Source organism: Sceloporus undulatus, chromosome 10 (assembly GCF_019175285.1).
Source record: "Sceloporus undulatus isolate JIND9_A2432 ecotype Alabama chromosome 10, SceUnd_v1.1, whole genome shotgun sequence".
Lineage (NCBI taxonomy): Eukaryota > Metazoa > Chordata > Lepidosauria > Squamata > Phrynosomatidae > Sceloporus > Sceloporus undulatus.
In genome coordinates this window covers 9,436,809-9,464,588 of record NC_056531.1, presented here as the reverse complement: position 1 = coordinate 9,464,588, position 27,780 = coordinate 9,436,809, and the positions used below count along the sequence as shown (strand labels likewise).

Genomic DNA, 27,780 nt, shown 5'->3' with positions numbered 1-27,780 from the left:
TGTCATCTCGTCTCTTTTGCCAGTCGAAGGGCATGGTCCAGGAAGGGAGAGGAAAATAGCAGATGTGAACAACTGGCTCCGCAGATGGTGCCGCCGAGAACGATTTGGATTCTTCGATCATGGGCTGCGGTTCCATGAGGAGGGACTTCTTGCAACGGACGGGTTGCATCTCACGCCAGTTGGAAGAAATGATTTTGCCAACAGTCTCAAGAATTTGATCAGGAAGGCTTTAAACTGAATTTCATGGGGGAGGGAGAAAATATTAAGGAAGGCAAAAGGGATGACGAAAATAGTCAAACTGACATAGAGGAAACAAGAAAAAAAGTGCAAGGACCCAACAGTGGGAGGCAAAAAAACTTGCACAGGCAGCAAGTAAAGGGGACCCATGGTCTGTGATGTCTCTAATGCACAGAGCATAGGAAATAAGCAAGCTGAAATAAGCAAGTTGTACTCCTAATACAACAAAGCAAATATGATATAATAGGCATCACTTGGTGGGATGAGTCTCAGAACTGGAATGTAGAAATAGAGGGGTATAACCTTTTTAAGAGAAGTAGGCCAAACATGAAAAAAGGAGGGATAGCACTATATGTCAGAGATATTTACACCAGTGAAGAGATCCAGGACATCAATCATGGAAGCCAGGTGGAGAGCATCTGGATAAAAATTAAAGGGGAGGGAAACAACAAGGATGTTATTGTGGGAGTCTACTACAGACCCCCAAGTCAGACAGAGGAATTGGATGATGCCTTTCTAGAACAGATGACCACACACTCAGAAAGGAGAGATGTAGTAGTGATGGGTGACTTCAACTATCCTGATATTTGCTGCAAGTCAAACTCAGCAAAATCCTCAAGGTCTAGCAAATTCCTCACTTGCCTTTCATTGTCCAAAAGGTGGAAGAGGCAACAAGGGGGGGGGGCAGCTATTTTAGATCTGATCCTAACCAATAAGAATGACCTAGTTAATGGAGTGCAAGTGGTGGGATCATTAGGTGGAAGTGACCATGTTTTCCTGGAGTTTGTTATACAAAGGAAAGGAGAAGCCAGGCATTGTCAAAGAAGCATTCTAGAATTTAGGAGAGCAGATTTCAGTAAACTTAGAGAAGTATTGAGGGTGATCCCATTTTCAGAAATACAGTGCGCCCGCGTCATACGCGGGTGCGCCATACATGGTCTTGAGCATATGCGCTCAAGCCGTGGGGAGCACACAAGGTGGAAGGGGTGGTGCATCCCATTCAATTGAATGGGGGTGTGCGCCTGTGGCGCCCTGTATGCCGCCACGCCGCCATGCACGAGCCCCATTGTTTCCAATGGGGCTTGAGCATAGGCAGAATTCGCCTTATGCGGCGGGATCCGGAATGGATCCCTCGCGTAAGGAGAGGGCTAACTGTACTAAAAGGTAAGGGAGTTCAGGATGGATGGGATGGGACTTTCTCAAAAGGGAGATACTGAAGACACAATTTCAAACAGTTCCATTGAGAAAGAAAAATGGGAGGTGTCTCAAGAAACCAGGATGGATGACTAAGGAACTTTCAACTGAGCTGAACTTTAAACGGAACATGTATAAGAAATGGAAAAGGGGGGAAATCACAAAAAAGGAATTCAAAGAAATAGCAGGCATATGTAGGGGTAAAGTCAGAAAAACTAAAGCGCAGAATAAACTCAGGCTTGCTAGAGAGGTTAGAATCATAGAATCATAGAATTGTGGAGTTGGAAGAGACCACAAGGGCCATCCAGTCCAATCCCATTCTGCCACGCAGGAAATCACAATCAAAGCATCCCCAACAGATGGCCATCCATACTCTGTTTGAAGACCTCCAAGGAAGGAGACTCCACTACACTCCGAGGAAGGAGTGTGTTCCACTGTCGAACAGCCCTTACTGTCAGGAAGTTCCTCCTAATATTTAGGTGGAATCTCTTTTCCCGTAGTTTGCATCCCTTTTTTTAGTCTCTGGAGCAGCAGAAAACAAGCTTGCTCCCTCCTCAATGTGACATCCCTTCACATATTTAAACAGGGCTATCATATCACCTCTTAACCTACTCTTCTCCAGGCTAAACATCCCCAGCTCCCTAAGGCGTTCCTCACAGGACATGGTTTCCACACACTTCACCATTTTGGTTGCCCTCCTCTGGAAACACTCTAGCTTATGAACATCATTTTTGAATTGTGGTGCCTAGAACTGGACACAATATTCCAGGTGAGGTCTGACCAAAGCAGAATAGAGTGGCACTGTTACTTCCCTTGATCTAGACACTATACTTCTATTCATGCAGCCTAAAATTGCATTGGCCTTTCTAGCTGCTGCATTGCACTGTTGACTCATGTTCAACTTGTGGTCTACTTGGACCCCCAGATCCCTTTCACATGGAGTCTCGTTCAGTCAGGTGCCCCCCATCCTATATCTGTGCATTTAATTCTTCCGCCCTAAGTGCAGTACCTTACATTTCTCCCTGTTGACATTCATTTTGTTCGCTTTGGCCCAGTTTTCTAATCTATCCAGGTCCTTTTGAATCTTGCTCCTGTCCTCTGGTGTATTAGCTACTCCTCCTATTTTGGTGTCATCTGCAAATTTGATAAGTATGCCCCCAATTTTGTCCTCCAAGTCATCAGTCAGTGTAAACAGCACTGAGCTAGACAAACCAATTGTCTGATTCAGTGCCAAGTAGCTTTCTGTTTTCCCAAGTTAATAAATCTATTGCACCAGGAGAAAGTAATTTTGGAAAAACATGGACCTGTGTCCCATGCAAGCAGAGCACTGTCCTCTGTTCTTTTTCCAAGGGCAAGCAAAGACCTTTTTATTTCAACAAGCTTTTAGCCCTGGTTGATGTGAACGGTTTTTTAAAAATGTGGAGTGCTGTACTGCCCTTTTCTGTTATGTTTTAAATTGTTTTAATTTATTTCGGTTTTTAATGTGCTAGTTTAATTATTTTAATTTTAAAATATTATTATTGATATTACTTGTATTGTGTTTTAATCTGTGTTAGTCTGCCTTCACTCTCACTCTCTCTCTCTCTCTCTCTCTCTATATATATATATATATAAAGCAATATGAGAAAAACAAGAAAAAGGAAAGAAAGAAGCATTAATACCTTTTTTTTTTTATAACACACATGGACATCAAAGTAAGCATCATTTTAGAAGAGATGTTACCTCCCAGCTAGCGGGAATGTATTGTCTCAGATTAAAGTTAACACTGATATGAACTTGTTTGAAAATTAAAAATATATGCTGAACTATTAAAAGGAGTAAATCTTAAATTAATCAGGATGCTTTTTAAAATGGTCTGTTCCACCAGATTTAGTGTTTAGCAGACCATAAACTAGTAAATACATTATGCACAAATAATGGCATCTCATTACAGTGAGACCTTGTTATCCACTGGGATTTGATTCCAGGATCCCCTGTGGATAACAAAATCTGTGAATGCTCAAGTCCCATTAAATACAATGGCAGAGCAAAATGGTGTCCCTTAATTAAAATGGAAAATCAATTGGGATTTATACTTTTTTGAATATTTTCAACCCGTGGATGCTTGAATCCGTGGATAAGGAGGGCCGACTGTACATTGAAATGTGATAGTTATTAGCGCACAGAATATAAACACATGAATTTACACAGGCTTTGTTGTCACCATCCGCCACGACAACAGCAATGAGTGTAACATATGATGTCGCTAATTGCGTGTCACGTTACTAGACCTTGGAAATGTTACTATCTTGACCCAGAGCCCCTTGAATCCCTCAAAAGGACATTTTCTGAGCTCTATGAAATTGGAAATAGGTATGCACATTGTTTTTGATACTGATATATGTCAATGTAGATGTGAGCACCTAAGCAAATCAGGCCGGGAGTATCAGATGGAATCTTATTGGCCCCTTGTGTTGCTTGACCCTTACTGACAGTGCTAGCAAGCAATATCACCTTCTGTCTGTGTGCAATGGTGGCGCAGAAATGCAGCAGGGGAAAAAAGAGCATCTTCTATCTCTTGTAAGCTGCTGCAGTGGCACAGGCAAGATGGCTCCTACGTTCAGTTGCTAAAGTCTCTGGTTCAAGGCACTTTACATGTGAACTGCCTGTTAAGCAAAAGACATTTGGGCATCCCTAAATACAGCCCTGCTCCAGATTAAGGGCTAGGGCAGGAGAGACTTGCCTGAGATGCTCTAAGTTAGGCTGAATGAGCCTAACATTGGGCCCGAACAGACAGGCGAAAATGAAGCTGCTTCGGGTCACTTTGGAGGTATGCTGTTTAAATGACATGCGCATCTTAAGAGGCCAGAAGCCGTGCCAAAGCTGCACTCCAGTCCTTAGGACTGGAGCATGGCTTTGGCGCAGCTTCTGGCCTCTTAGGACGCATGCATCATTTAAACAGCATACTTCCAAAGTGACCTGAAACAGCTTTATTTTGGCCTGTCTGTTTGGGCCCACTGTTGCCATAATCTGTTTGCCTTTATAGCGAAAAAGGACAAGATAGCCTCCGTCTCCTTCCACCTCCTCCTGTTCATTCACTTGAAAAAGGTAGGCAAACAATAAGTGCCATGATACAGAGGAGCAAGGCAGGGTGCTCCAAGGTTGACACTTCATTCCTCGCGTAAGGATAGGCCTAGATAGACACTTCATGATTCCAACCACTCTTATTGGTTTACCCCAATTTTGTCGTTTGCAGCAGCCATCCAGTTTATCTCTATTGGGTTATTGGTTATTGCAAGCAGCGAGCTGTGGTGACATAGGCAGCAAAGGGAAATTTGGGGGAGCTTAGCTTTGTTAACTTTTGTTATAGGCTTTGCAATGTCATCAAATCCCTTAAAGCTCTTGATTTTCTCTGTGATCAGCAGCATGTGTAATTATAATTGCTTCCCCCTAGAATATCTCTTTTCCTGAATACCAGGGAGACAGCCCAGCTCTGTTTCCTCCATGCTCTTACTGTATGAAATGAATTTCTTATTAAGAAAAAAAATGCTTGCCTGCTCAGTGTCATTCTGGATCATAAGAAAACCCAAAACACTCCTGATAGATAGATAGATAGAGAGAGAGAGAGAGAGAGAGAGAGAGAGAGAGAGAGAGGGGTGGTAGGGTTGCCATGTCCCACCTGGGGGTGGGACATTCATGATTTTTACTGGTTGGGGAGGTCCCGTCCCAGTTTCTAATTTGATCTGGGTTTGCCCTGGGTCAGGTGGCTGCCACTGCAGCGCTGCTGCTACTGCTGCAGCTACTCTTGCGCGCAGCTGCTCCTGTGGCTGTTGCGTGCATGCGCCTCCTCAGCGGCCCTTGCTAGCGGCCGCTCTTGCAGCCGTTGTGCGCATGCACCGCTTCCAGCTGGAGCTGCCACAAGCAAGGGCTGCTGGAGGCGGCACATGCGCGAACGGCCACAGCAGCCGCTAGCAAGGGCCACTCGCAAGGGCCGGAGGAGCGGCTATTCACGCCAGCCCCAGGAGCAGCCACTCGCAACCTCCGATGTGCATGTGCGCTGCCTCCAGCTGGAGCGGCTATTAGCAAGGGCCGCTGGAGACAGCACATGCGCGAATGGCCACAGCAGCGGCCGCTAGCAAGGGCCACTCGCAAGGGCCGGAGGAGCGGCTGTTCGCGCCAGCCCCAGGAGCGGCCACTCGCAACCTCCCAACCGGGACAAATGTAAAAAATGTAGGACAAATGTAGGACAAAATTTCACCCCAAATGTAGGGCATATTTTTAAATTTATTATTTTTTTTAGTTGCTCGCATGTCCTCCATTTAAAATATGTCCTACATTTGGGGTGAAATTTTGTCCTACATTTGTCCTACATTTTTGACACTTGTCCCAGTTTGGAGGTTGACAGTTATGGCAACCCTTGGGGGGGACCTATTGGCATAGAATCTATGCCAAAGGGCATGTAATTGTTTCAGAGGCACTCATATCTTCATCTGCTGTAATGGACAGAGAATAAACTTGCGTCATTTGAGCGGCTAGATCCATGCATTCCAGCTGTCTGATTTACTTGGGGAAAACTCTATTTTCTGGTATTTTTCATTGAAAACAAAGTTATCACAGTTTTGTCTGTGGCGCTTCCATTTAGAGACACCATCTTAAATTTTATACTGAAAGTTCTTGGGGTGATCATATTTCAGGGAATGACTGTACCTAGTGTGAACTCGAAGGCTTCCATGGCCGGCATCCATAGTTTTTTGTGGGGTTTTTGGGCTATGTGGCCATGTTCCAGAAGTGTTTATTCCTGATGTTTTGCCAGCATCTGTGGCTGACATCTGCTGGTGAAACATCAGGAATATACTCTTCTAGAAAATGTCCACATAGCCCAAAAACCCCACAAAAACTGCATCTAGTGTTTAGATAGGAGAAACAATGATTCAGTTTGCATTTTACCTAATTTCACACTTCCAAACCAATACGTGAACCAAAATTTGGTCGATCCTTCACAATTAACATTTGAACTTTCCAGTGGAGTTACCCAGTCAATACACACGGATATGTGCACCACAAAAATGCATATGTTAGTAGAAATAATGTTCATGAATGTGACACGTTGGGACAATTGCTTGCCAGAACGGATATACTGTATTCAACACAATTGCCTGGAAAACACGAATTCTGAGAAGAAATTAATTTTAAAAGTGTATGAATTTTCATGGAGTTTTTAAAAAGAAATCACATAGGTTTGAACCAGAGTTAGGATTAGAAAAATTAGTAACTGAGAAAAACCCAAATGGAATGATGTATACATCCCTAGTTTCAGTGCTCAAGAATAAACATCAAAACCCCATGCTGTGCACTGCCTAGTGTCTCACTAGTGTGGTTACTAAGGCATCAGTCCAAAAACGGAAAGGTATTGCCAAACAAGAGGACAAAAGGAGGACACAAATTTGCACAAAGTTTCATATATAGATGTGTGTGTGTGTACAGTATGTGATTTCAAGTCGATTGTTGACTCATGATGGCCCCATGAATTTCCTAGGGGTTTCTTAGGCACAGGATACACAGAGGTGGTGTACGTTGACATATTTTTATATATTTATAGATGTTAATTTAGGGAAATTACTGACATGGATATAGAAGTCCAATTCATGTCACCTATGGTGGGCAAGAATGACCAGATTATCATGTGCCTGCTCAGTTTGCTGTGCATCTTCAACAAACATGTGTCTGCAGTGAAGTCGAAGGCTTTCACGGATGGCATCCATAGATTTTCAGGCTATGTGGCCATGTTCTAGAAGAGTTTATTCCTGACATTTTGCCAGCATCTGTGGTTGGCATCGTCAGAGAAAGGTCTGTCTGAAGGTCTGTCAGAGGACAGTTCTCTGCATGACAGCTTCTGCTTGAAGGACTATCCAATTCAGATCAGATTTAAAGATTACGAATGCTAAGAAGGGAGATCAGGGGGCTTGAAGTTGCCATCTATACCTAGCTGTACCTTGACAACAGATGGGGAAGCAGATAGATCATTAGTCAAATCTTTCCACTCTATAGTGCAATGCCTTGCATGTCTATTTCAGTAATTCTTTCTAAGTGTACATCTACATGTAGAAGATCGCCTATGCAAATCTGGATTTTTATTTTTTTGTCCTTGTTGGTCCAAAACACACTGTAGAAATCATCCAGTTTGAGACCTCTTTAACTGCCCTGGCTCAGTGCTAGGGAATTCTGGAAACTGTAGTGTATTGTGGTACCAGAGCTCTCTTCTCTCAGAGAAGGCTAAATGTCTCACAAAATTGTAGTTCCCAAAATTCCCTAGCATTGAGCCAGGGCAGTTAAAGCAGTCTCAAACTGGATCATTTCTTTGGTGCTTTCGGACCATGGTTGGGAGGTGGAATTCTTGGCTTTGGGCAATGCTTCTGTGATTATTAATACACAAGAGAAAAGAAAAAAGGATTGCATTGTAGGCATTTACTCTTCTAAGTAGGGTACCTTGTTTAAAGATGGTTCTGAGGCCCAACCCAATGTCTCTAGCAGTTGCATGGTTGGATATGTATTTTGCAGTGCAATTCTGTACATGTTTACTCGGATGTAACGCCACGGATTTCAAATGGTTTTATTCCTAGCTACTGGGTGGTGAGGCAGAGCTCTGACCAGAACTCTCTACAAAGGGCAGCTCTCTCTCAAGTTTTTCATCAATTAATCTTCCCTGAGTGTGCGGCACTCATGTTTGGAAAGTGTCCAAGTCTCATTGGAATGCTCCGCTGAAGCCCATCAGGTCTTATTAAACCACAGCAAATTTCTACTCTGCACACTTCATTTTAATAATTAAACAGAGTTAAGTCACATAGATAGATTTTAACCTTCTGATGTTATGGTGTCTAGCCATATTTTCTTAGAAGGGACTTACATCACCTGATTTGCTCTATTTTAGACATAGATAGATAAGGAGGTAGACTGACAGACAAAAAGACAGCCAGAGCTTCTAGTAATGGATAGCACATCCAGCAAGATTTCTATCTATAATTGGTGGGACTCAGTGTGTGTGCGTGTGTGCGTTGTATGTGTGTGCGTGTGTGCGCACGTGCACACGCACACACGCACACACACACACACACACACAGTGGGCCCTTATTATACACTGGAGTTTGGTTCCAGGGCCCACCATGGATACCAAAAGCCATGGATGCTCAAGTACCATTAAATCCTATGGTGAGAAAAACGGTGTCCCTTATGTAAAATAGGAAAGTCAAGGCTTGCTATTTGAAATTTATATATTTTTGGAATATTTTCAAGCTGTGGGTGTTTGAATCCATGGATAAAAAATCCGTGGATATGGAGGGCTGACTATATATACCTTTGGACATGCTCCAGTTTCTCCACATCCTTTTTAAACTGTGGTGCCCAGAATTGGACACACTATTCTGCTCTGGTCAGGCCCCATCTGGAATATTGTGTCCAGTTCTGGGCGCCACAATTCAAAAAGGACATTGAGAAACTGGAGCGTGTCCAAAGGAGGGCGACTAAAATGGTGAAGGGTCTGGAAACCATGAAGCCCTATGAAGAACGGCTTAGGGAGCTGGGGATGTTTAACCTGGAGAAGAGAAGCTTAAGAGGTGATATGATAGCCCTGTTTAAATACTTGAAGGGATGTCATATTGAGGAGGGAGCAAGCTTGTTTTCTGATGCTCCAGAGACTAGGATCCGGAGCAATGGATGCAAGCTTTAAGAAAAGAGATTCCACCTCAACATTAGGAGGAATTTCCTGACAGTAAGGGCTGTTCGGCAGTGGAACACACTCCTTCCTCGGAGTGTAGTGGAGTCTCCTTCTTTGGAGGTATTTAAGCAGAGGCTGGATGGATATCTGTCAGGGATGCTTTGTTTGAGAGTTCCTGCATGGCAAAATGGGGTTGGACTGGATGGCCCTTGTGGTCTCTTCCAACTCTACGATTCTATGATTCTATGTGTATATTGATGTCACAAATCTGATTTTCCCTCCTAGTCCAATTTCTGCAGCTGTGTGGATGTTTAAGAGAAAGCCTCAAAGCAGGATATGCAGGCAATAGACCTCTATTCTTGTTTTTCCCAACAGCTGGCTGTCAGAGACATGTTGCCTTTGACTTGGTATGGCATATACCAAGTTACCATTCCTTTTAAAGCTACCTAATTTGATGGACACAGATTCCGCAAGGTGGCTTTGTAGAAGATAACTTCATGATTTCACTATGCTTTGTGTGAAGAAGTATTTCCTTTTGAATATCCTCCTACCATTCAATTTAATTGAATGATGCCAAGTTCTAATGCAATGAGAGAGTAAGAAAAACGACTCTATCTGATTGCTCCCTGAGGAATGGTTTAAGCCTGCTCATGTATAAATATTTCCTTTAAAATACCGTCAGCCCTCTCTATCCATGGATTCTTTATCCATGGATTCAAGCATCCACAGCTTGAAAATATTCAAAAATATATACATTCCAAAAAGCACACCTTGATTTTGCCATTTTCTATCAGGAGCACCATTTTACTATCCATAGCACTTAATGGGATTTGAACATCCATGGATTTTGTTATCCCCGGGGATCCTGGAGCCAAACCCCAGCGGATACCAAGGGCCTGCTGTATATGCACTGATATACAGTATTCCTAAAAGCCAAGGCTCTGGGAATTTTTTTCTGGAGGAGGTGATAATGGTGGTAGAAGGTTAGCTTTCTGACATTCATTTTTATAATGTTTTAAATGCTTTGACTTTTAATCAATTGACTGTGTTGTAATTATAGGTTGTAATTGTTACTATCATCTGGATATATTTTTAAGTGTGTAGGTGTGTTTAAAAACACATAATCCACTAGCTTCCTGATCTGAAGGTTTGCTGGAGGTACCAGTGTTTTGAATGGAACTATCTGCCAAACCAGCACAAAATGATGCTATCTTGGAGCATGTTACATTAAGTGGTGTTAACCCTTGCCAAAAGCTGGCTGTAGGATGTTAAGATGAGTAGATAAGAACTTTTAAAATTAATTTGTTTCTTGTTGCTCACTACTTTTGGAAAATGGGTCCTTAACATTGCTTGTAGCTCATGATTAAAAAGGTTAAGTCATGTCAGAGTGCCAGTGTGGCGCAATGGTTGAATGTTTTAAACTAGAACTCTGGGAGATTAGGGTTCAAATCCTTGCTCAGCCATGGAAACTCTTTGGGTAAGTCACACCCTTTCTGCCTAAGAGGAGAATGGTGGCAAGCCTTCTCGGCATAAATCTTACTCCCCAAAATTCCTTCAATAGGGTCACCATACCTCAGAGTTACCTTGAAGGCATGTCACAACAAAAATGTATGTGACCAACACATTGCTAAATAACTTTTAACTAGAAAAATACACTTGAAAAACAAAACAAAGCAAAGCAAAAACAGTTGCAGCTTCTTTAAAATGAGGAGTAACGGGTAAGTTTTATTTGATATACAGCTGGCCCTCCATATCCATGGATTCAACTAGCCATAGCATGAAAATATTCCCCAAATATATAACTTTCAACAAGTAATATTTGATTTTGCCATTTTATGTAAGGGACACCATTTTACTATGCCATTGTATAGAATGGGATTTGAGCATCCATGGATTTTAATATCCATAGGGGGGTCCTGGAACCAACCCCCAGTGGATACCAAGGACTCACTATCCTATCCTACACACTTCACTGGTTATATTGCTTTTTAAGAGTAACACATTTGTAATATCAGTACCCAAAATGTAACATGTTGTTTTTAAAGTGTTTCTTCCCAATAAGTTAAGCCAAGATGGGGAAAGCACCGGGAAACAATGGTTTTCCAGTAGTTTTATACAAAATATTTATTGAAGAACTAGTGACCCCCTTCAACAAGTGATAGATGAGGCCCTAAGGGGAGATATCCCTGAGTCTTGGAAGCAAGCGGAGATTATTGTGATTCCCAAAGAGGGGAAAGATGTTGAAGAGCCAGCCAATTACAGACCGATCTTGTTACTCAACAACAATTATAAATTGTTTGCAGCTATCTTATCTAAATGGTTAAAAAAATGTCTGACAGAAATGATTGGGGAAAGAACAAAGGGGATTCTTGCCAAATAGACACATGAGAGATAATATAAGGGTGATATTAGACACTCTAGAATTTTATGAGAAACACAATGAGAAAAAACAGGGTCTAATATTCTTAGATTTTGAAAAGGCATTTGATTCAGTAAATTGGGCTACTTTATTGGAGATATTTTTAAAAATAATGTAGGTCAAAAAAATTTAAATTGGGTGAGTAAAATATATAAAAATCAAAAAGCCCAGATTAGAATGGGGATAAATCAAATTTTATACAAATTCAGAGAGGCACACACCAAGGATGTCCACTATCCCCCCTTTTGTTTCTATTAATTATCTAATTGTTAATTAAAGAGATAAAAATGGACACTAATATTTAGGAAAACTAATTTTAAGATTAGAGCATTTGCTGATGACGTTGTCATAATTTCAGAAGACCCATCACTAAGTATAATTAGAATCTTGGAGGTGTTAGATTCATTTAAAGAAAGAAGAAGAGATAGCATTAGGAGAAAAAGCAGGTATAAATATTACAGAAAAAGTTAACTATCTAGTAATTCAAATTACCAAAAAAATTGATAGAACTGTTTGAAAATAATTACAAGAAGATTTGGAATAAAATTAAAAACAATTTAATTAATTGGAATAAACTAAATCTATCACTCATAGGTCAGATATCAACAATTAAAATGAATGTTCTACCAAGGCTATTATTCCTTTTTCAAACAATCCCCATCATATCCTTAGACAAGATATTTAAAGACTGGAATAAAGACATTTCTGATTTCATATGAAGGGGTAGGAAATCAAGGATTAAACTAAAGACCCTACAAGATTCAAGAGAGAAAGGAGGATTAAATTTGCCAAATTTAAAATTATATTTTGAGGCTTATTGTTTGTTATGGTTGAAAGAGTGGATTACGCTGGAAAATAGAAACTTATTAGAATTAGAGGGAGATGGAATAAACTTGGTTTGGCATGCGTATCTTGTCTATGAGAAAACTAATCAAAATAAAACTTTTATGAACCATTGTACAGTATTAGGAAACCCTTGATCAGGATATGGAACAAATATAAAAGATATATTCTTCCAAAAATAAGTGGATGGGTCTCCCCTCATGAAGCCGGCTGTAGGAAAGAAATGGGTGGAGATACCAAATGGTTTAGATATGAAGATATTTGGGAAATAACAGGTGATAAAGTTGAAATAAAAACAAGAGAGAAATTAACCAGCGAAGGGTGGAATATTAATTGGTTTACATATAGACAGATTTTTGAAAGATATAAAATGGATGCAAAAATATATGGTTTTGATTTGGACGGGGATATATCCGATCCAGGTAAAATTATGACTAAGGAAAAAGAAAAATTAATTGTAAATTTCTATGCGGTACTTTTGAATTTAGAAATGGAAGACGAGGTTGTCAAAGAACAGATGATTAAATGGGCTAAGTATTTTGGTCATCCCATAGAATTAACACAATGGGAAAAGTTATGGAAGGATGTTGGGAGATTGATGATTTATCAAAATATAAGAGAAAATTTCTATAAGATGTTTTATTTTCGGTATCTTTCCCCATATAAAATAGCAAAAATATATAAAACAAGAAAAGAGACCTGCTGGAAGTGTAAAAAAGAAAAGGGCACTTTTCCCACTGTTGGTGGGTGTGTAATAGATCAAAAAGCTACTGGAAAATAGTAAATGGTACAATTAATAGTGCATTGGGTAAGAAATTAAGTTTAAAATCAGAGCTCTATTTACTAGGCCTAATGAGTGATGAGGTAAAAAGAGATGAAGAAAAAATTGTCTTTTATATATCTTTGGCACGGATATATTTCGCTCAGAAATGGAAAAGCGAACAAATTTCAACAAAAGAGGATTGATTATTGAAATCATATGAAGGTATGGGAATGGATATCTTAACACATGCTTTAAGAAATGATTTTGATACTAAAGTTATGGAAGGATGGAGAAAAGTTATAACTTTCTTTGAATTAGAGTGGGGAAAACTAGCAGTAGTTAATCTTAAAACTATTTAAATCTCAAGTCTACCTTGAGTGCGATGGATCTTTGGAATAATAAATAAAAGAGGTAATTAGAACAAATTAAAAAGGATAGATAGATAGATAAGATAGTCAAATAAGATAGCCAAGAACTGACATTTCTGAACGAAGTTGGTAGGAAGGAAGTCAGTATGTATGGTAGAATTAGTAAAAGGAAGAATGGAGAAGGATGATAAAGAGAGAATGTGGAAGATGTTTCTTTGGATGGTGAAAGAACATAAGAATAGGTAAGAAGACTAGAATATATTAGAGATAGGTACAGGATATGTACGGTTTTTGAATTTTGTTTTTACCTTTAGAAACGATTTTCAAGTACGGTTAAAGGACAGAATGTTTAATGACTATCTGTGTGGTAAATATATGTGTATGTATGTGTAAGTGTATGTATTTCTGTATGTAATTTTTTGAGTGAGATTTGTAATACTTTGTTTTGTATTTTAAAAAGAATAAAATATTTATTTATTTTTTAAAAAGTAAAGTGTTCCTTCCAAACTCTGATTGTTTCTTTGGTGGAGGGGATCCCCGCTATTAGGATGGCACAGCTGTAGTGGAAGACTCCATTATACCCCCAGGAAAGCTCTAGGGATGTAGAATCATAGAACTGGAAGAGACCCCAAGGGCCATCCAGGCCAACCCCTTGCCATGCAGGAATACACCATCGAAGCACACCCGACAGATGGCCATCCAGCCTCTTCTTTAAAACCTCCATAGAAGGAGACTCCACTGCACTCCAAGGCAGTATCTTCCACTGTCAAACAGCTCTTACTGGCAGGAAGTTCTTCCTAATATTTACACGGAATCTCTTTTCCTGTAGCTTGAATCCATTGCTCTGTGTCCTAATCTCTGGAGTAGCAGAAAACAAGCCTGCTCCATCCTCAATATGACATTTCTTCAAATATTTACAAATGATTATCATGTCATCCCTTTACCTTCTCTTCCTCAGGCTAAACATACTCAGCTCCCTAAGCCACTCCTCATAGGGCTTGGTGGTTTCCAGACCTTTCACCATTTTGGTCAACCTCCTCCGGACACATTACAGCTTGTTGACATCCCCCTTGAATTGTGGTGCCCAAACTGGACACGGGATTCCAGGTAGGGTTTGACCAAAGCAGAACAGAGTTAGGAGCGGAACTGGTAGCAGACTCCAGAGCAGGTTCTTTCAGTGGCAGGGTGAAGCCAATTTTGAATCTACTAGATTCATAGAATCATAGTATTGTTGAGTAGGAAGAAACCTCAAGGGCCATCCAGTTGACCCCATTCTGCCATGCAGGAACTCTCAATCAAAGCATCCCCGACCGATGGCCATCCAGTCTCTGCTTAAAGACCTCCAGGGAAGGAGACTCCACTACATTTCGAGGAAGGAGTGTGTTTCACTGTCAAACAGCCCTTACTGTCAGGAAATTCCTCCTAATGTTGAGGTGGAATCTCTTTTCCTGGAGCTTGTATCCATTGTTCTGGGTCCTAGTCTCTGGAGCAGCAGAAAGCAAGCCTGCTCCATCCTCAATATGACATCCCTCCAAATATTTAAACAGGGCTATCATATCACCTCTTAAGTTTCTCTTCTCCAGGCTAAACATCCCCAGCTCCCTAAGCCGTTCTTCATAGGGCATGATTTCAAGACCCTTTACTATTTTAGTCGCCCTCCTTTGGACACGTCCAATTTCTCAACATCCTTTTTGAATTGTGGTACCCAGAACTGGACACAATATTGCAGGTGGGGCCTGACCAAAGCAGAATACAGTGGCACTATTACTTCAATTGAAGGGTTCTTTGTTCCTCCAGTGAGCCCCTTGATGAGACCCAGAATGTCTCCCAGCTTGAAGGCAGCACAGGCATTTCCCCTCCCGTTGGCTTCACTGGGAAGGAAAATAACAAACAGAAAGATACACAGGGAAGAAAGAATGTGAGAAACTTACCTGCCCTTTCCTGCCCACTCTGGCTGGAGAAAGTGGCAGATCCCTCCATTTCGATTACTTTGCTTAGCTGCACCCTTCTGCAGACGTATCTGGGAGTAAGCCCCATTGAATTTACTAAGGTCAGTCTAGAGAGGCATAGACCCTAAGCTGACTCTAGTTATGTGGGGAGAAGTGCCTTCCAGTAAGCTTCCTCCTGCTGGTGGACAGAGGCAGTGGTCTACAATATTCTGAGCAGCTGAGTCTATTCTGGCCCCACTGCAGACTTTTAAAGGGTGGCTGGATCCACCTGAATTTCTCATCATGTCCTCTTGAGGGATATTGTGGGACGTTAAAACGGTGCCAAGGCCCAGACTCCTGCTCAGAATACCAGTCCAGAATTTATTTCTAAAGACAAGCATCAGTTAGTGGTGACCAAGTATGCCAAGTGTTGACATCAGCCTGATACCAGCAGTTGGTCTTGTTGACTTGGTAGTTACTGGGCAGTTGTTCATTCAGAGTGGAAAGCTGGGTCAGGTTTGGAACAGAACTGGAACCGAGTCTTGACAGAAAGCAAATAATAATTTTGACTTCCTTTTTGAAGACTGCATTAATCCGAACGCCCCACTGTGTTTCATGAGAACGGTAGGCATTAATGTTGTAGGAGTGCTGTTTGTAACCTGTGTGTGAGAGAGAGTATGTGTGTGCATGCCCATATGCACACGCAATGGAGAGAAATTAAATGGCTTCCCTATTGTTTGATGGATCTGACTTTATGACTCACAACATTTCCCCCTCCTCACTTTCTAGGGCAATCATCTCTAAATATGGTAATGTGTTTTTGTGTAAAATGGAAACTTCAAAAGGAATAAAGGATACAAGTAATGCTCCAGAGTGTGTTGTGCTTTGAATTTAATTAGATTTATCTCCCAGTGCACCCACAAGATTTTTAATTATCAGCCCATCTTGCAGATTTTGGAACCTAAGGATGGAGGTGTGGAGATTTCCCACCTTGTGTGTGCAATCATGCTAGAATGAGATTGCAGCGTTTCCTTTGAAGGAACCCGACTGATCGTTGGAATGGGTCTCCAGCTTCACCTTTTGCTCTTGTTGTGCACCTTCAAGTCATTTCTGATTTATGGCGACTCTAAGGGGGATGAGTGAGTGAGTGAGACTTGCCCAAGGAAACCTGGTACACTTCCATGGCCAAGTGGCGAATCAAACTCTGGTCTCCAGAGTCATAGTCCAACACTCAAACCACTACACCATGCTGGTGTTTTAGATTTTGTGTGTGTGTGTTGGTGTGTGTCAGCATGGAGGAAGATACAAATAGATAACTCTGTTTTGGTGAATTCTGTAAAAACCTAGTGATCATGGTCTAACTTCTTAGCCCCATCTTCCCCACCAATCTATCTAATCGTAATGCACCCACAGTTTTATGTACTGTATCAGACAATATAAAGAGAGAGCAGCCAAAATTCATTTGAATTCAATTTTGAGTTCAAGACCTATTTTGTGGTTATAAGTGAATTGCAAATGAACAATGAATGGCAGGACTTGAGACTAAATACCAGTTCATGCAAATAAAAGAAGTAGGTTTGTTTATTGTGGAGTTTATTATTTTATTTATTTATTTACGGTATTTATACCCTGCCCTTCAGCCCTAAGTTGGATCAAAGAGGCAAAATCCCAAGATCCTTTGCTGTGTTCAAACCTACTGTCACTGAAACAGCTCATCTACAGGGTCAAGCAGCACCGTTATATAGACTGGTCAGTTGTGGTCATCTCCATTGTTGTTTTTGTGTGCTTTCAAGTTGTTTCTGACTTATGGCTAGCCTAATGCAAACTTATCATGGGGGTTTCTTGGCAAGATTTGTTCAGAGGACTTTGCCATGGCCTTCCTCTGAGGCTGAGAGAGTGTGACTTGCCCAAGGTCAGTCAGTGGGCTTCCATGGCTGAGCAAAACCTTGATCTCCAGAATCATAGTCCAACCCTCAAACTACTGCACTATGCTGCTTCTCTATTTACCTCCATTATTACCTTTCAAATCAGAACTTGAAAAATTCTAAGAAGAGTGCATGAGTGACAATATATTTCAGCCAAACTAGCATGTGGCACCAAATATCACATTTAGTGTTAAATGAAATAGCAAAGATCTCTGGGCAAAAAGTTGCATTTTGTGGCCATTTGCTACTTTTAGTTCCTGATGCTGGAAATTTAGGGTCCTAGATCAATAGGTGTAAGATCCAACAACCTTCACCAATAGCCAACAACAGCAACTTGCTTAAAAGCAGTGAAGTTTATTGATAGATAGATGAATAGTGGTCAGACAGACTTTTTAGTGAACTCTGAAGCTCAGAACACAAACCTCAAGTTAAAAGTACTCTTGGCCGGCCCCCACCTTTTTTCCTGCTCTCCCGCCTTCTACTCCCCACCTTCCCCCTCCTGTTACTTCCCAGGCTAGCGAGGCTTGAGAAACCAGGTTGACCTTGGGCTTTGCAGATGTCTTCAACTAATTAAACAATACATTCCAATCCTATGCAGCTATGCGGCCAAAGCACCCCATCCCCCTTTAGCAAGCAAACTGGTAGCAGAACTGCATCTAAAGCAATTACACCATTAATATGAACAGAACCCAAAGTGAATGTGAATATTGATCAGTAATTGGCTTTGGAGTTCTGACACTAGGGCATGACATGTTGTGCTGATGGAAAAACAAACTTGTGAAATCCAAAAGTTGGGAGGCTGATGACGAATGTATAGAGACTTGCTTCCTATTTACTGAGCATGTCGACAAACACAGACAGCTGATGGACCTTTTATCACATCAGAGGGACTTCTGGTGACTACAGAGTAGTGAATGGCAGCATGTCAAGAACAATAACTTCCCTCTCATTCATGAGGGTGATAGAAGCAGCTAAGTGGATATTTGTAAAGTAAATGTTTTATACTTGCGGTAAGATGAACTTTGATATTACTGTGAAATCAAAATTATTCATACAAAGGATCAAAGCTAGATTTTTTTTTTCTGGATGAGAGGAGTTGCAGGGATAGAATGATGGCATTGCTCAAGGACAGAGCTATGCAAAATGCCACAAATTTAATATGTACTTCTCCAATTAAAAGAGCAAGAAGGCAGTGACTACTCAAAGGATGAGGCATAGGCCAGCCCTACCGTAAGATGAAGTGAACCACCTACCTGAGGGTGACATACAAGGGTTGTTAATTTTTTAATTTGTTATTGTTGTATTCTACTCCTAGGTAGGGGGAGGAAGTACTTATGAGATTTTTCTATCTGTACTGGCTTTATATACTATGCACATTGTGCGGGGTGGGGATGCCGTTTTCTATTTTGCTTCAGGCAACAAAATGTATTGGGCCAGCTCTGATCTGGTAGAAGGTCAAATCAGCTCAAATTCTAGTATTATATGTTAGCAACTGACAGTCTAAAACTTTTTCTCACCAAGTGCCCTCCTGATGTGTTGTACCACAATCGACATCATCCCCAGTGACCAGAAATCCCCAAACCTCCTTGGAGAAAGGGCAGGAGATGGACAATGAAGTCTAATGTCTGCATGCTCCCCTTTGATTGGCATCACATAGACACAGCTAGTTGCTTAAGGAAGCAGTCTGCACATTATCCAGAACAAGGCCGCTTTTCTCTCTTTTGGTGTCTGCCTTGCCAACTGAGTGGGTGAAATCAGATTGCTAACAGGCAGTCACTTGTGACATTTCCTGGAGGAAAGGCAGTTGGGAGAGAGAGTAAGATAAAAGCTATGCTGAAGGGTGCAGAAGCCACAGACAAAAATAAATAGAACATGGCACTGCATTTTAAAAAAAAATCATTGCTAGAAGAAAAACTTCATTCTGTATCTGCCAGATGTTTTAGAATACAACTTGTCATCATCTTTGATAGTTGTCCATGTTGGCTAGGGCTGATTGGAGTTATAGGCCAAAACATTTGTATTGAACCATGTTGGGAAGGGTGGGCATTGTCACAATTTGTTTTTGGATGAATATAAGACCACATGGGCCTTGAATCTCTCAGTTAAAGCAGGTGTGGGCAGCTGTGCCTGTTCAGTTGTATTTGGCCACATCAGCCCTAGTCACCAGATCCAATGCTGAGGAATTATGTGAAACCACAATCCAAAAACATCTGGAGGACCACAGTTACCTTCCCTGGAGTTCAAGATTAGCAATATGTTTGTAACTTGGTGATATCTATATCTCTGGGTGCATCTACACTGTAGAAATCATGCAGTTTGACACCACTTTAAGTGCTGTAGCTTCATCCTATAGAATCCAGGGATTTGTCATTTTACAAGGTCTTTAGCCTTCTCTGCCAAAGAGAGCTGGTGCCTGTTACACAAAAAGTGTAAGGGATTTGTGGTCCCCACCAATAGTGACAACATCTGCTTACAATTTTGCAGGAATTTATTAGCTCACCAAGAGGCCTGCAACAGGTTGGGTAACTTAAGGGATCTTTCACACCTATGTATTCCAGACTCTGGTGAATTCAGGTTTTATTTAGAAATGTGCAATCTATTTGGATAGCAAGAAATTGGGAGTTAGAGGAAGTAATAATTACCAGTCTTGAAGAAGGAGTTGCATGGAAGATGGAGTGGGGCAGACTGCATCTGAAGGAGACACACTGTATGAGAGACATGTTCTATACACACATAATGCTAGACCTGGAGCAGATATTTAGCCTTGGGGAGGGAGGTATTTGGTGCTATCCTGCAGTGTGACAAAGACCTGATGGTCTTCCCAGGGGATCAACAACAGGATTCTGGAATGTCTGATAGTTTTAACTTTGGAGTGACAAAACTTTGATAACCCCTGGATAGTTGGATGGGAAGGGGTGAATGGCCCAGAGTGAGAAGGAAATAGATTTTTAACTGCTTTGCTATGGGACTCACTCAGTCTCTTTTGTGAAAAGATACGCAGAAAGCCCGAGGGAGGATGGTGTGATCAGCAAACTAATTTAAACTTTTATTTAGTGCTATCTAGGTCTTCTACATGTCTTCGGGCTAGTGTGTCTTTCCCATGTAAAACCTGCTAGTGTTTCAAAGGTCATTGTGACCTCTTAAAAACATGCCTGATTCTAGATATGAAAATACGAAACCCCATATTTCACATAAGAGAGGTGTAGGATGTGCTAACATGCCTCACAAAACTACACATCCCAGGATTCTGTAAGATGGAGCTATGGCAGTAAAAGTGGTGTTAAAACTGCATTATTTCTACAGTGCCAGTGCATCCTCAGTGTCTGTTAAAGGGAACTTTGTTAATATTGGCACAGTACACACCACCAGAAAGCAGCGTCTTGGTGGCGATAGTAGGGCTCGAGACCACACACCAACCGCATGCTCCCGAGCCCTATTACGTGCGGGTGGCGCCATGATTGAGCGGTACCGCCCACACAAGGGACGTATAGATGATGTGTGGGCATCTGAGTACCCACATGTCTCTTACAGGAAGCAGTGTCATAGTGCTGCGTTGCAGCCCTTACGACGCTGCAGAAAAGAAGCTGGTCTGGGCAGCATCTTTTTTGCTGTGCAGCTTTGCTCTGTAGTTTGGTTGCTGCAGCAACGCTGCGCAACAACCCCCCCCCATCTTACAAAATAAATCATATTGTGATATTCAGAAGGGCATATGTGGAGAGGTGTGGTAGATGACAGTCAATGAGAATTAAAAGGAGAAACACAGCACAGTCGCACCTGTGAAATGTCGCTGTCCTGCCTTGAAAAAAATGCCAAATCCCATTCCATTTCACTACTATGCGAATGGAAAGGCAGAAGGGAGGCTCTTGGTGCAACTCACCTGCTGAAATTCAAAAGACATTTGGGTTAGCTTGTATGATGTGTGCAAGAATTCAAGGATTCAGGGTGTGTCAAGAATTATAGATGTATTTATGGGGGGGGGGGGAGGCATAGTTCCCAGATACCCAACCAGCATGACTAAGGTTTGTATTTGCTGGTTATGAAACGGATTAAACCATTTTGGATCTCATTGGGAAAAGCGGTCTAGGAGTGCTAGGAAAAGTCTTGTTTTCACTCTCCCCAATGGTCCAGTTAATTGATTTGAAAGATGTTATAGGTCAAAATAGATAGATTGATAGCCAGGGTAAGAAAGTGCAAGTTCAGCTGGAGAGTAATGCCTTTCTATGTGCCTTACTGCATGGTATCCTAGTTCTTCAGTTCTTTTCTTGTGGGAGATGGTTGTAAATGTGAGTTTTTGCTGAACGGATTTTTTCAGTTTGAAAAAAAGACTCACTTTTACAACAATCTCCCGCGGGAAGAGAACTGAAGAACTACAACGTCAAGCGGTAAGGCACATAGAAAGGTGCTACTATCTGGCTGAACTTCCTCTTTCTTTTCTCGTGTGATAAACTACATAGTCGTCGTGACTATAAATCAGTTCCAGATCCATAACTCTAGGTTATAAATCGGTAAATGCTATACTGAATCCCAGCCCTGATTTATGTCTTGCCTTTTTTCTTGTACAGGATCCAAGGCGGGTCATTAATGGATCAAAAGTCTAATGTATACTTAAAATCTAATAAATATAAAGTTTTTAAAACCTGTGGCAAAGAAAAGCAAAACAGGATATACAGTACTGAAAGGAACAAAGGAAGGAACTGGAGAAAGAAATGGGGGCGGGAGGTTGGAAAGAGAGAAGAAGAAACAGTGGGAGTGAGGAAGAGAGATAAATATTCTTGGTGTTTGGATAAATGTAGCCAAGCTTTCCAGGAAAGTGTGTGTGTATACTATTTGTATATTCTTATTTTCACTTTTGAGCTTATCCTGGCAATTTCATGTGTAACTGCTTCTCCCAAAGCTGTTTCAGATTCTACGTTTCTCCCAGCTTACTTGATACCCTGTCAGCTTCCAGAAAACAAATTGTTCAAGGAACAGTGATAGGGTGGAGACCAAAAATTCTGGCTGATGTCCACGATGATTCAGTGTGTCCTTTATTTAAACTTCACTGAACTCATTCAAATGTGCAGCTTCACTAAATGATCTGATTTCTTTCTGTCCATTAGAGAATGTGGTGGTAACTTCCCAATGAAAAATATCCTGTTAATTTACCCCTCCGCAGCCACTTGGGTAAAAAATAACTCCCCAGCCTATTATTTGGATAGATTGGCATTACTTGCTTGGACCCGACATCCAGTCACTGACAGCCAATGATCTGAGCATGTCTGTGAGTGCAAGCACATGCACACTCATGGACGGCACTCTAGCTCTATGAAATAAAGCACGAAAGGGAGGCACTGTATTTACCCAGAGGTATGTGGTGAAGTTTTGGCCCAGACAGCATTGTGATTTGTGCTAACCACCATTTTCGCAAAATATGAATTAGATCAACTTGTCTCCCTTTTGGATTCGTCTACACTGTGAAAATAATACAGTTTGACACCACTTTAATTGCCATGGCTCATTCCTACAGAATCCTGAGATTTGTAGTTTGGTGAGGCACCAACACTCTTTGGCAGAGAAACCTAAGAACCTCGTAAAACTGCAAATCCCAGGATTCCATAGGATGGAGCTGCAACACTTAAAGTGATGTCAAACTGCATTATTTCTACAGCGTAGATGCACCCTTGGTCTGCTGAGCATCTATAGTTATTTGGTTGTAACCATTATTTGTGCATTTGCACCTCACATGGAATCCTGTGTCCCGTTCTGGGCACTACAATTCGAAAAGGATGTTGAGAAACTGGAGTGTGTCCAAAGGAGGGTGACCAAAATGGTGAAGAGTCTGGAAACCATGCCCTATGAGGAACGGCTTAGGGAGCTGGGGATGTTTAGCCTGGAAAAGAGAAGGTTAAGAAGTGATATGATAGCCCTGTTTAAATATTTGAAGGGATGTCATATTGAGGAGGGAGCAAGCTTATTTTCTGCTGCTGCAGAGAACAGGACCCGGAGCAATGGATGCAAGCTCCAGGAAAAGACATTCCACCTCAACATTAGGAGGAACTTTTTGACAGTAAGGGCTGTTTAACAGTGGAACACACTCCTTCGAAAGGTGGTGGAGTCTACTTCTTTGGAGGTCCTTAAACAGAGGCTGGATGGCCATCTGTCGGGGATGCTTTGATTGAGAGTTCCTGCATGGCAGGGGATTGGACTGAATGGCCCTTGTGGTCTCTTCCAACTCTAGGATTCTATGATTCTATGATTTAGACACCATGGCCCAATTTACAAGTCATGACAAGTCAAGGTTCCTTGCCAGAGCATGCTGCTGTTGGACAGTGGTGTGAACCATGTGGCGCTCTCACTGAGAGTTTGGCCCATGCTCTCACTCCACAAATCCTGAAAACAATGCTGAACTTGCTAGGTGGTTCATGCAATCTAACTTTTGAAAGCAGAAGTCCTTCTTTCCTGCCGTCCATTGCTAAGAAATATTTTTTTTTAACAAGACCTTGGCAAAGTTGCATTTGGATTTCACCTCCCAGAATCCCCTAATAGCATGATGGCCTCTTTCCTGTTCTCCTTTCGCCGGCAGGCAAAAACATCTCTTCATGCAGGTTTTTAATATGTAATTCACTCTCAGGGAGGCTTCGTATAAGAGTGTTTGCTTTTGTATGTTTTTAATTGTTTTATATTTTTAACCTAGTATGTTTTTCGCGATTTTATATTTTAACATGTATTAATGCAATATTTTTAATTCTTTTTTAAAAATTGTACTTTTAAAATCTTTTTTGAGCTACGTTAGGTCTAATTTGGAGAAGTGACCTATAAATAAAAAAATAAATGTAACTCTCAAGCTCTATTTATGTCCCCTCCTTTTTTATTTTTTTATTTCCTTTGGGGAGTGTATTAATATTTGCTTTCTCTTTGGTTTGATCGGTTGACCTTTCCCTTTCTCTTGGTATGAAGGTACCACTGGTGGGATCCTCAAAATAACTTTCCGCTTTCTTTCTTGTGTCCCATTGCAGGTGTCCCTGGTTGACAAGAGCTGTCTCCTCAGCCATTCCTCTGTACAATGGGCTTGTGTTCCTGTTTGTACTTGCAAATTTCAGCATGGCAACATTCATGGATCCTGGAGTTTTTCCACGAGGTAAATTTGGACCAGGGCAGGGCACAGCAAAAGAGAATGTGAGAAGGAAAGAATGAAAAGCATACATGTATACCCTACAAAAATTATACAACCAGTTCTCGCTAACCATCCCCATCAAAACAGTTCAGTCCCCTGCTCAAAACCTTTTACTCTGTTCTCTGCATATGGTTCCTTACATAGCCAAAATGTCACCATCCACTCACAAGACAGTCATATCAGCAGACTTGGGGTGTATCCACACTGCAGCTTTAAAACGGTTTGACATCACTTTGACTGCCACGACTCAACCCTACAGAATACTGGGATTTGTAGTTTGGTGAGACAACAAAGCTCTCTGAATCACTCCAAGCTATAAATTCCAAGATTCTGTAGGATAGAGTCATGGCAGTTACAGTGGTGTCAAACTGCTTTAATTCTTCAGTGTGGCTACACGCTTGGTGAGAGAATTGCAATGTTTGCAGAAATGCAAACATTAAAATACATTAAATGCATTAAAAAAAACCTCTGAAGAGCAGCAGAACCCAAAATACAGTTCAGTGAGGAGGCAATATGCTCAGGGCCAATGAATACTGAATATCTGTTGGCCAGTAAATTCAGAAAAGGGTGGGGAAGGGAAGAGAATATTCTAGAGGAGAACATGGCTGGTTAGCTGGCTGGAATTTGTTGTTGTTATTGGAGATTATCACACTGCTTTTCATCCCAGCCTCAGTGTGGGCTGAAACTTTTGAAAACTTTTTAAAAACGGGTATTATCACACATCTCTGTACCCAATCTGGAGGCATCCCCTACTGATCTTGGCATCTCATAAGCGATCCGTACTTTTGTGGCACTTTTTTGAAAGAACAGAAGACATACGGATTGGGTAAGAGATGCCAAGATCAGTAGGGGATGCCTCTGGACTGGGCACAGAAGTGAGCAATAACACTCATTTTTAAAAAGTTCAAAAGTTTTTTAGGCTGAGGAGGCACTGAGGCTGGGAGGAAAGGCAATGGGATAATCTCTATTGTCATTGGACTTTATCACATGGGGAAAAGTGACAGGAGCACAGCGGGATGCTCCTGTCATTATTGCGCTAGTGTGTTAAGATTACCAGACGTTGCATGATGTCACCATAATCCCTTCATTATTGGGTGAATAAAGAGGAACTCTAGCACTGATTTTCATTCACGGGAAAGACAGAGCTAGAGTTCCTCTTTATTCACCCAATAATGACAGGATTATGGCCATGTCACACGACGTCGTCTGATAATCATAGTACACTAGCACGAGAGTGACGGGAGCATCCCACTATGCTCCCGTCGCTTTTCCCTGTGTGATAAAGTTCATTGTTTCCACCTGTGATATTTGTAACACAGAACATGTTATAAATGCACTCAACACAGAAGCCTGCCTAGTACACAATTCAGCACTACTGTAAGATATTTTGTATTCCAAAACTTTTTATGCCCCACCTCTCCCCTATATTTTTTAACAAGTGCGGATAAACTTTTTTTACCTGCAGTTTTTATGTTGCCCTTTATTGTTTTGTGTAGTTTTATTTGTTCGTTTTACTGTGGAGGGGTTTTTTGGGCAGAGGGGTAGTATAATTTGTATAAGCCACCCTGAAAAATGTTTTATGCAGAAAGGCATGCAGGTATGTATGGATGCATGCATAAAGTAAGCAAGTGAATAAAGAAATAGTCTATGGTCCAATTGCCTTTCAGGGCTGGGGTTTGGCAGTCAGGAAGATGCCGCAATTCCTAATATAAAGTAATGTTTTTAAAGTGGGACTTGCAACCAGATGTTGCAATGCAGAGTGTTCTGTTCAGGGTTCTAGCCAGCCTGCCATGTCCTTTTGTCATTCCATTTCCCCTCCCATATTTCTTGTCTCCCTTATTCTACAGCCAAATGTGTACCAGCATTCCATAATATCACTGAGCCTGCTCAGTCTTGTTGGCCTGTGTTTAGGATTCCCTATGGGTTCCCCATAGTATTTCTTGATACTTGTGGAAAGCCTGAGGAACCACCGAACCCAACTACAGTTGGCCCAGCACATTTGCGGCTTTGAATTTTGAGGTTTTGATTAATTGTGGTTTCAGTTAATATGTTCTCTTTAGGAATCTCTAAGCCCTACAGCGCAATTCTGCTGGGCATTGACCATAGAGTTGTGCTGGAGACCTAAAAGTCTCTAGAGAAAACACCTCTCTGGGCATTTGTAGGTCATCCAGCATGACTCTATGATCAACCTCTGGCAGATGTTGACCACAGAGTTGCACTGGAAGACCTGGAGATTCCTGGAGAGGTGCTTTCTCAGGTAAAAAGAATAGTGGTTTTTGTGTGTGTGTGCGCGCGTGCTTTATCCACATTCACAGGGGTCCTTCATTCTGAACCCCAGCGAATGTGGATGGACTACTGTATATTTTCCTCTTGTGCATAAATGGTTTGGGTTTGCTCTTTGAGCTGTGTCAGGACTAGCAATTTGGAAAATCAGTTTGGTATTGGGTATAGGTTATTTTGTTATTTTGAAATGAATTGCCTTTTTGGGGAGCAATTAATACTCTTATCAACTATGTGCACATATGTGCATGCAGTATGAATGTGTGCAGCATGCTAGCTTTGATTACATTTGATATATAGATGTATGAGTAAACACTCTATGCGGATTCTTGTCTGGTAGCTTAGCCCCTTTCTTTAGAAGTGTTGGCCTTTCAGTTATCAAGTTGGAGGTTTACTTGATTCTTCTTCAGAGCTATTAGCACCAACCTGGATGGTGTCTTTAACATTTTTATTTTTATTAGTTTTAGCCTTGCCTGAGTGCTTGTCCTTTTCAGATAATTCCTAGTGACTCCAGGTCTGTTTCACAAAAGCTGTAGCTGAAACAATAAAAAACTTTGCTTCAGTAGTACAGATTCATAGTGCAGTGAAAACTCTGTGCAAGGAAATTCCCTGAACGTATGAAACAAGGTGCAAGGGGGGGAATGTTCTCCTTGCATTCTCCTGGACTTTTTTCTTAAATTTTAAAAAAGAAGTCTGGGGTACTGATGATATTTATCTCATACCCTATATAATGAGATCTCAGGGTGGCATACAGTAAAGTGGTTGACATTAATTTTATAAGGAGAAGTGTTCAACCATGAAAGTCTTTGCTGCCTATCTTCAGTGGTAGACAAAATTTTAGTTATTTAGCTTACATTTTACTTTCCTCTGCCTTCCTGCTTTTGGTAGGGTATAGGTTGTCTTGGCTGCTGCCACACTGCACAATTAATGCAGTTTGATGCCGCTTTATCACTATAGGAATAATGCAGTTTGACAACACT

The 27,780-nt window shown here is 41.3% G+C and overlaps 1 protein-coding gene across 2 annotated transcripts in view; it reads left to right on the top strand.

Moving 5' to 3' along the window:
* Positions 1 to 27,780, top strand: part of ZDHHC8 (zinc finger DHHC-type palmitoyltransferase 8) — a 147,481-nt gene that overhangs the window by 84,071 nt on the left and 35,630 nt on the right. For both annotated transcript variants that reach the window (XM_042442153.1, XM_042442155.1), the window contains exon 2: positions 24,363 to 24,484. In XM_042442153.1, the coding sequence (XP_042298087.1) occupies positions 24,448 to 24,484 (37 nt within the window). In that variant the 5' untranslated portion in view covers positions 24,363 to 24,447. The remainder of the gene's footprint in view (positions 1 to 24,362; positions 24,485 to 27,780) is intronic.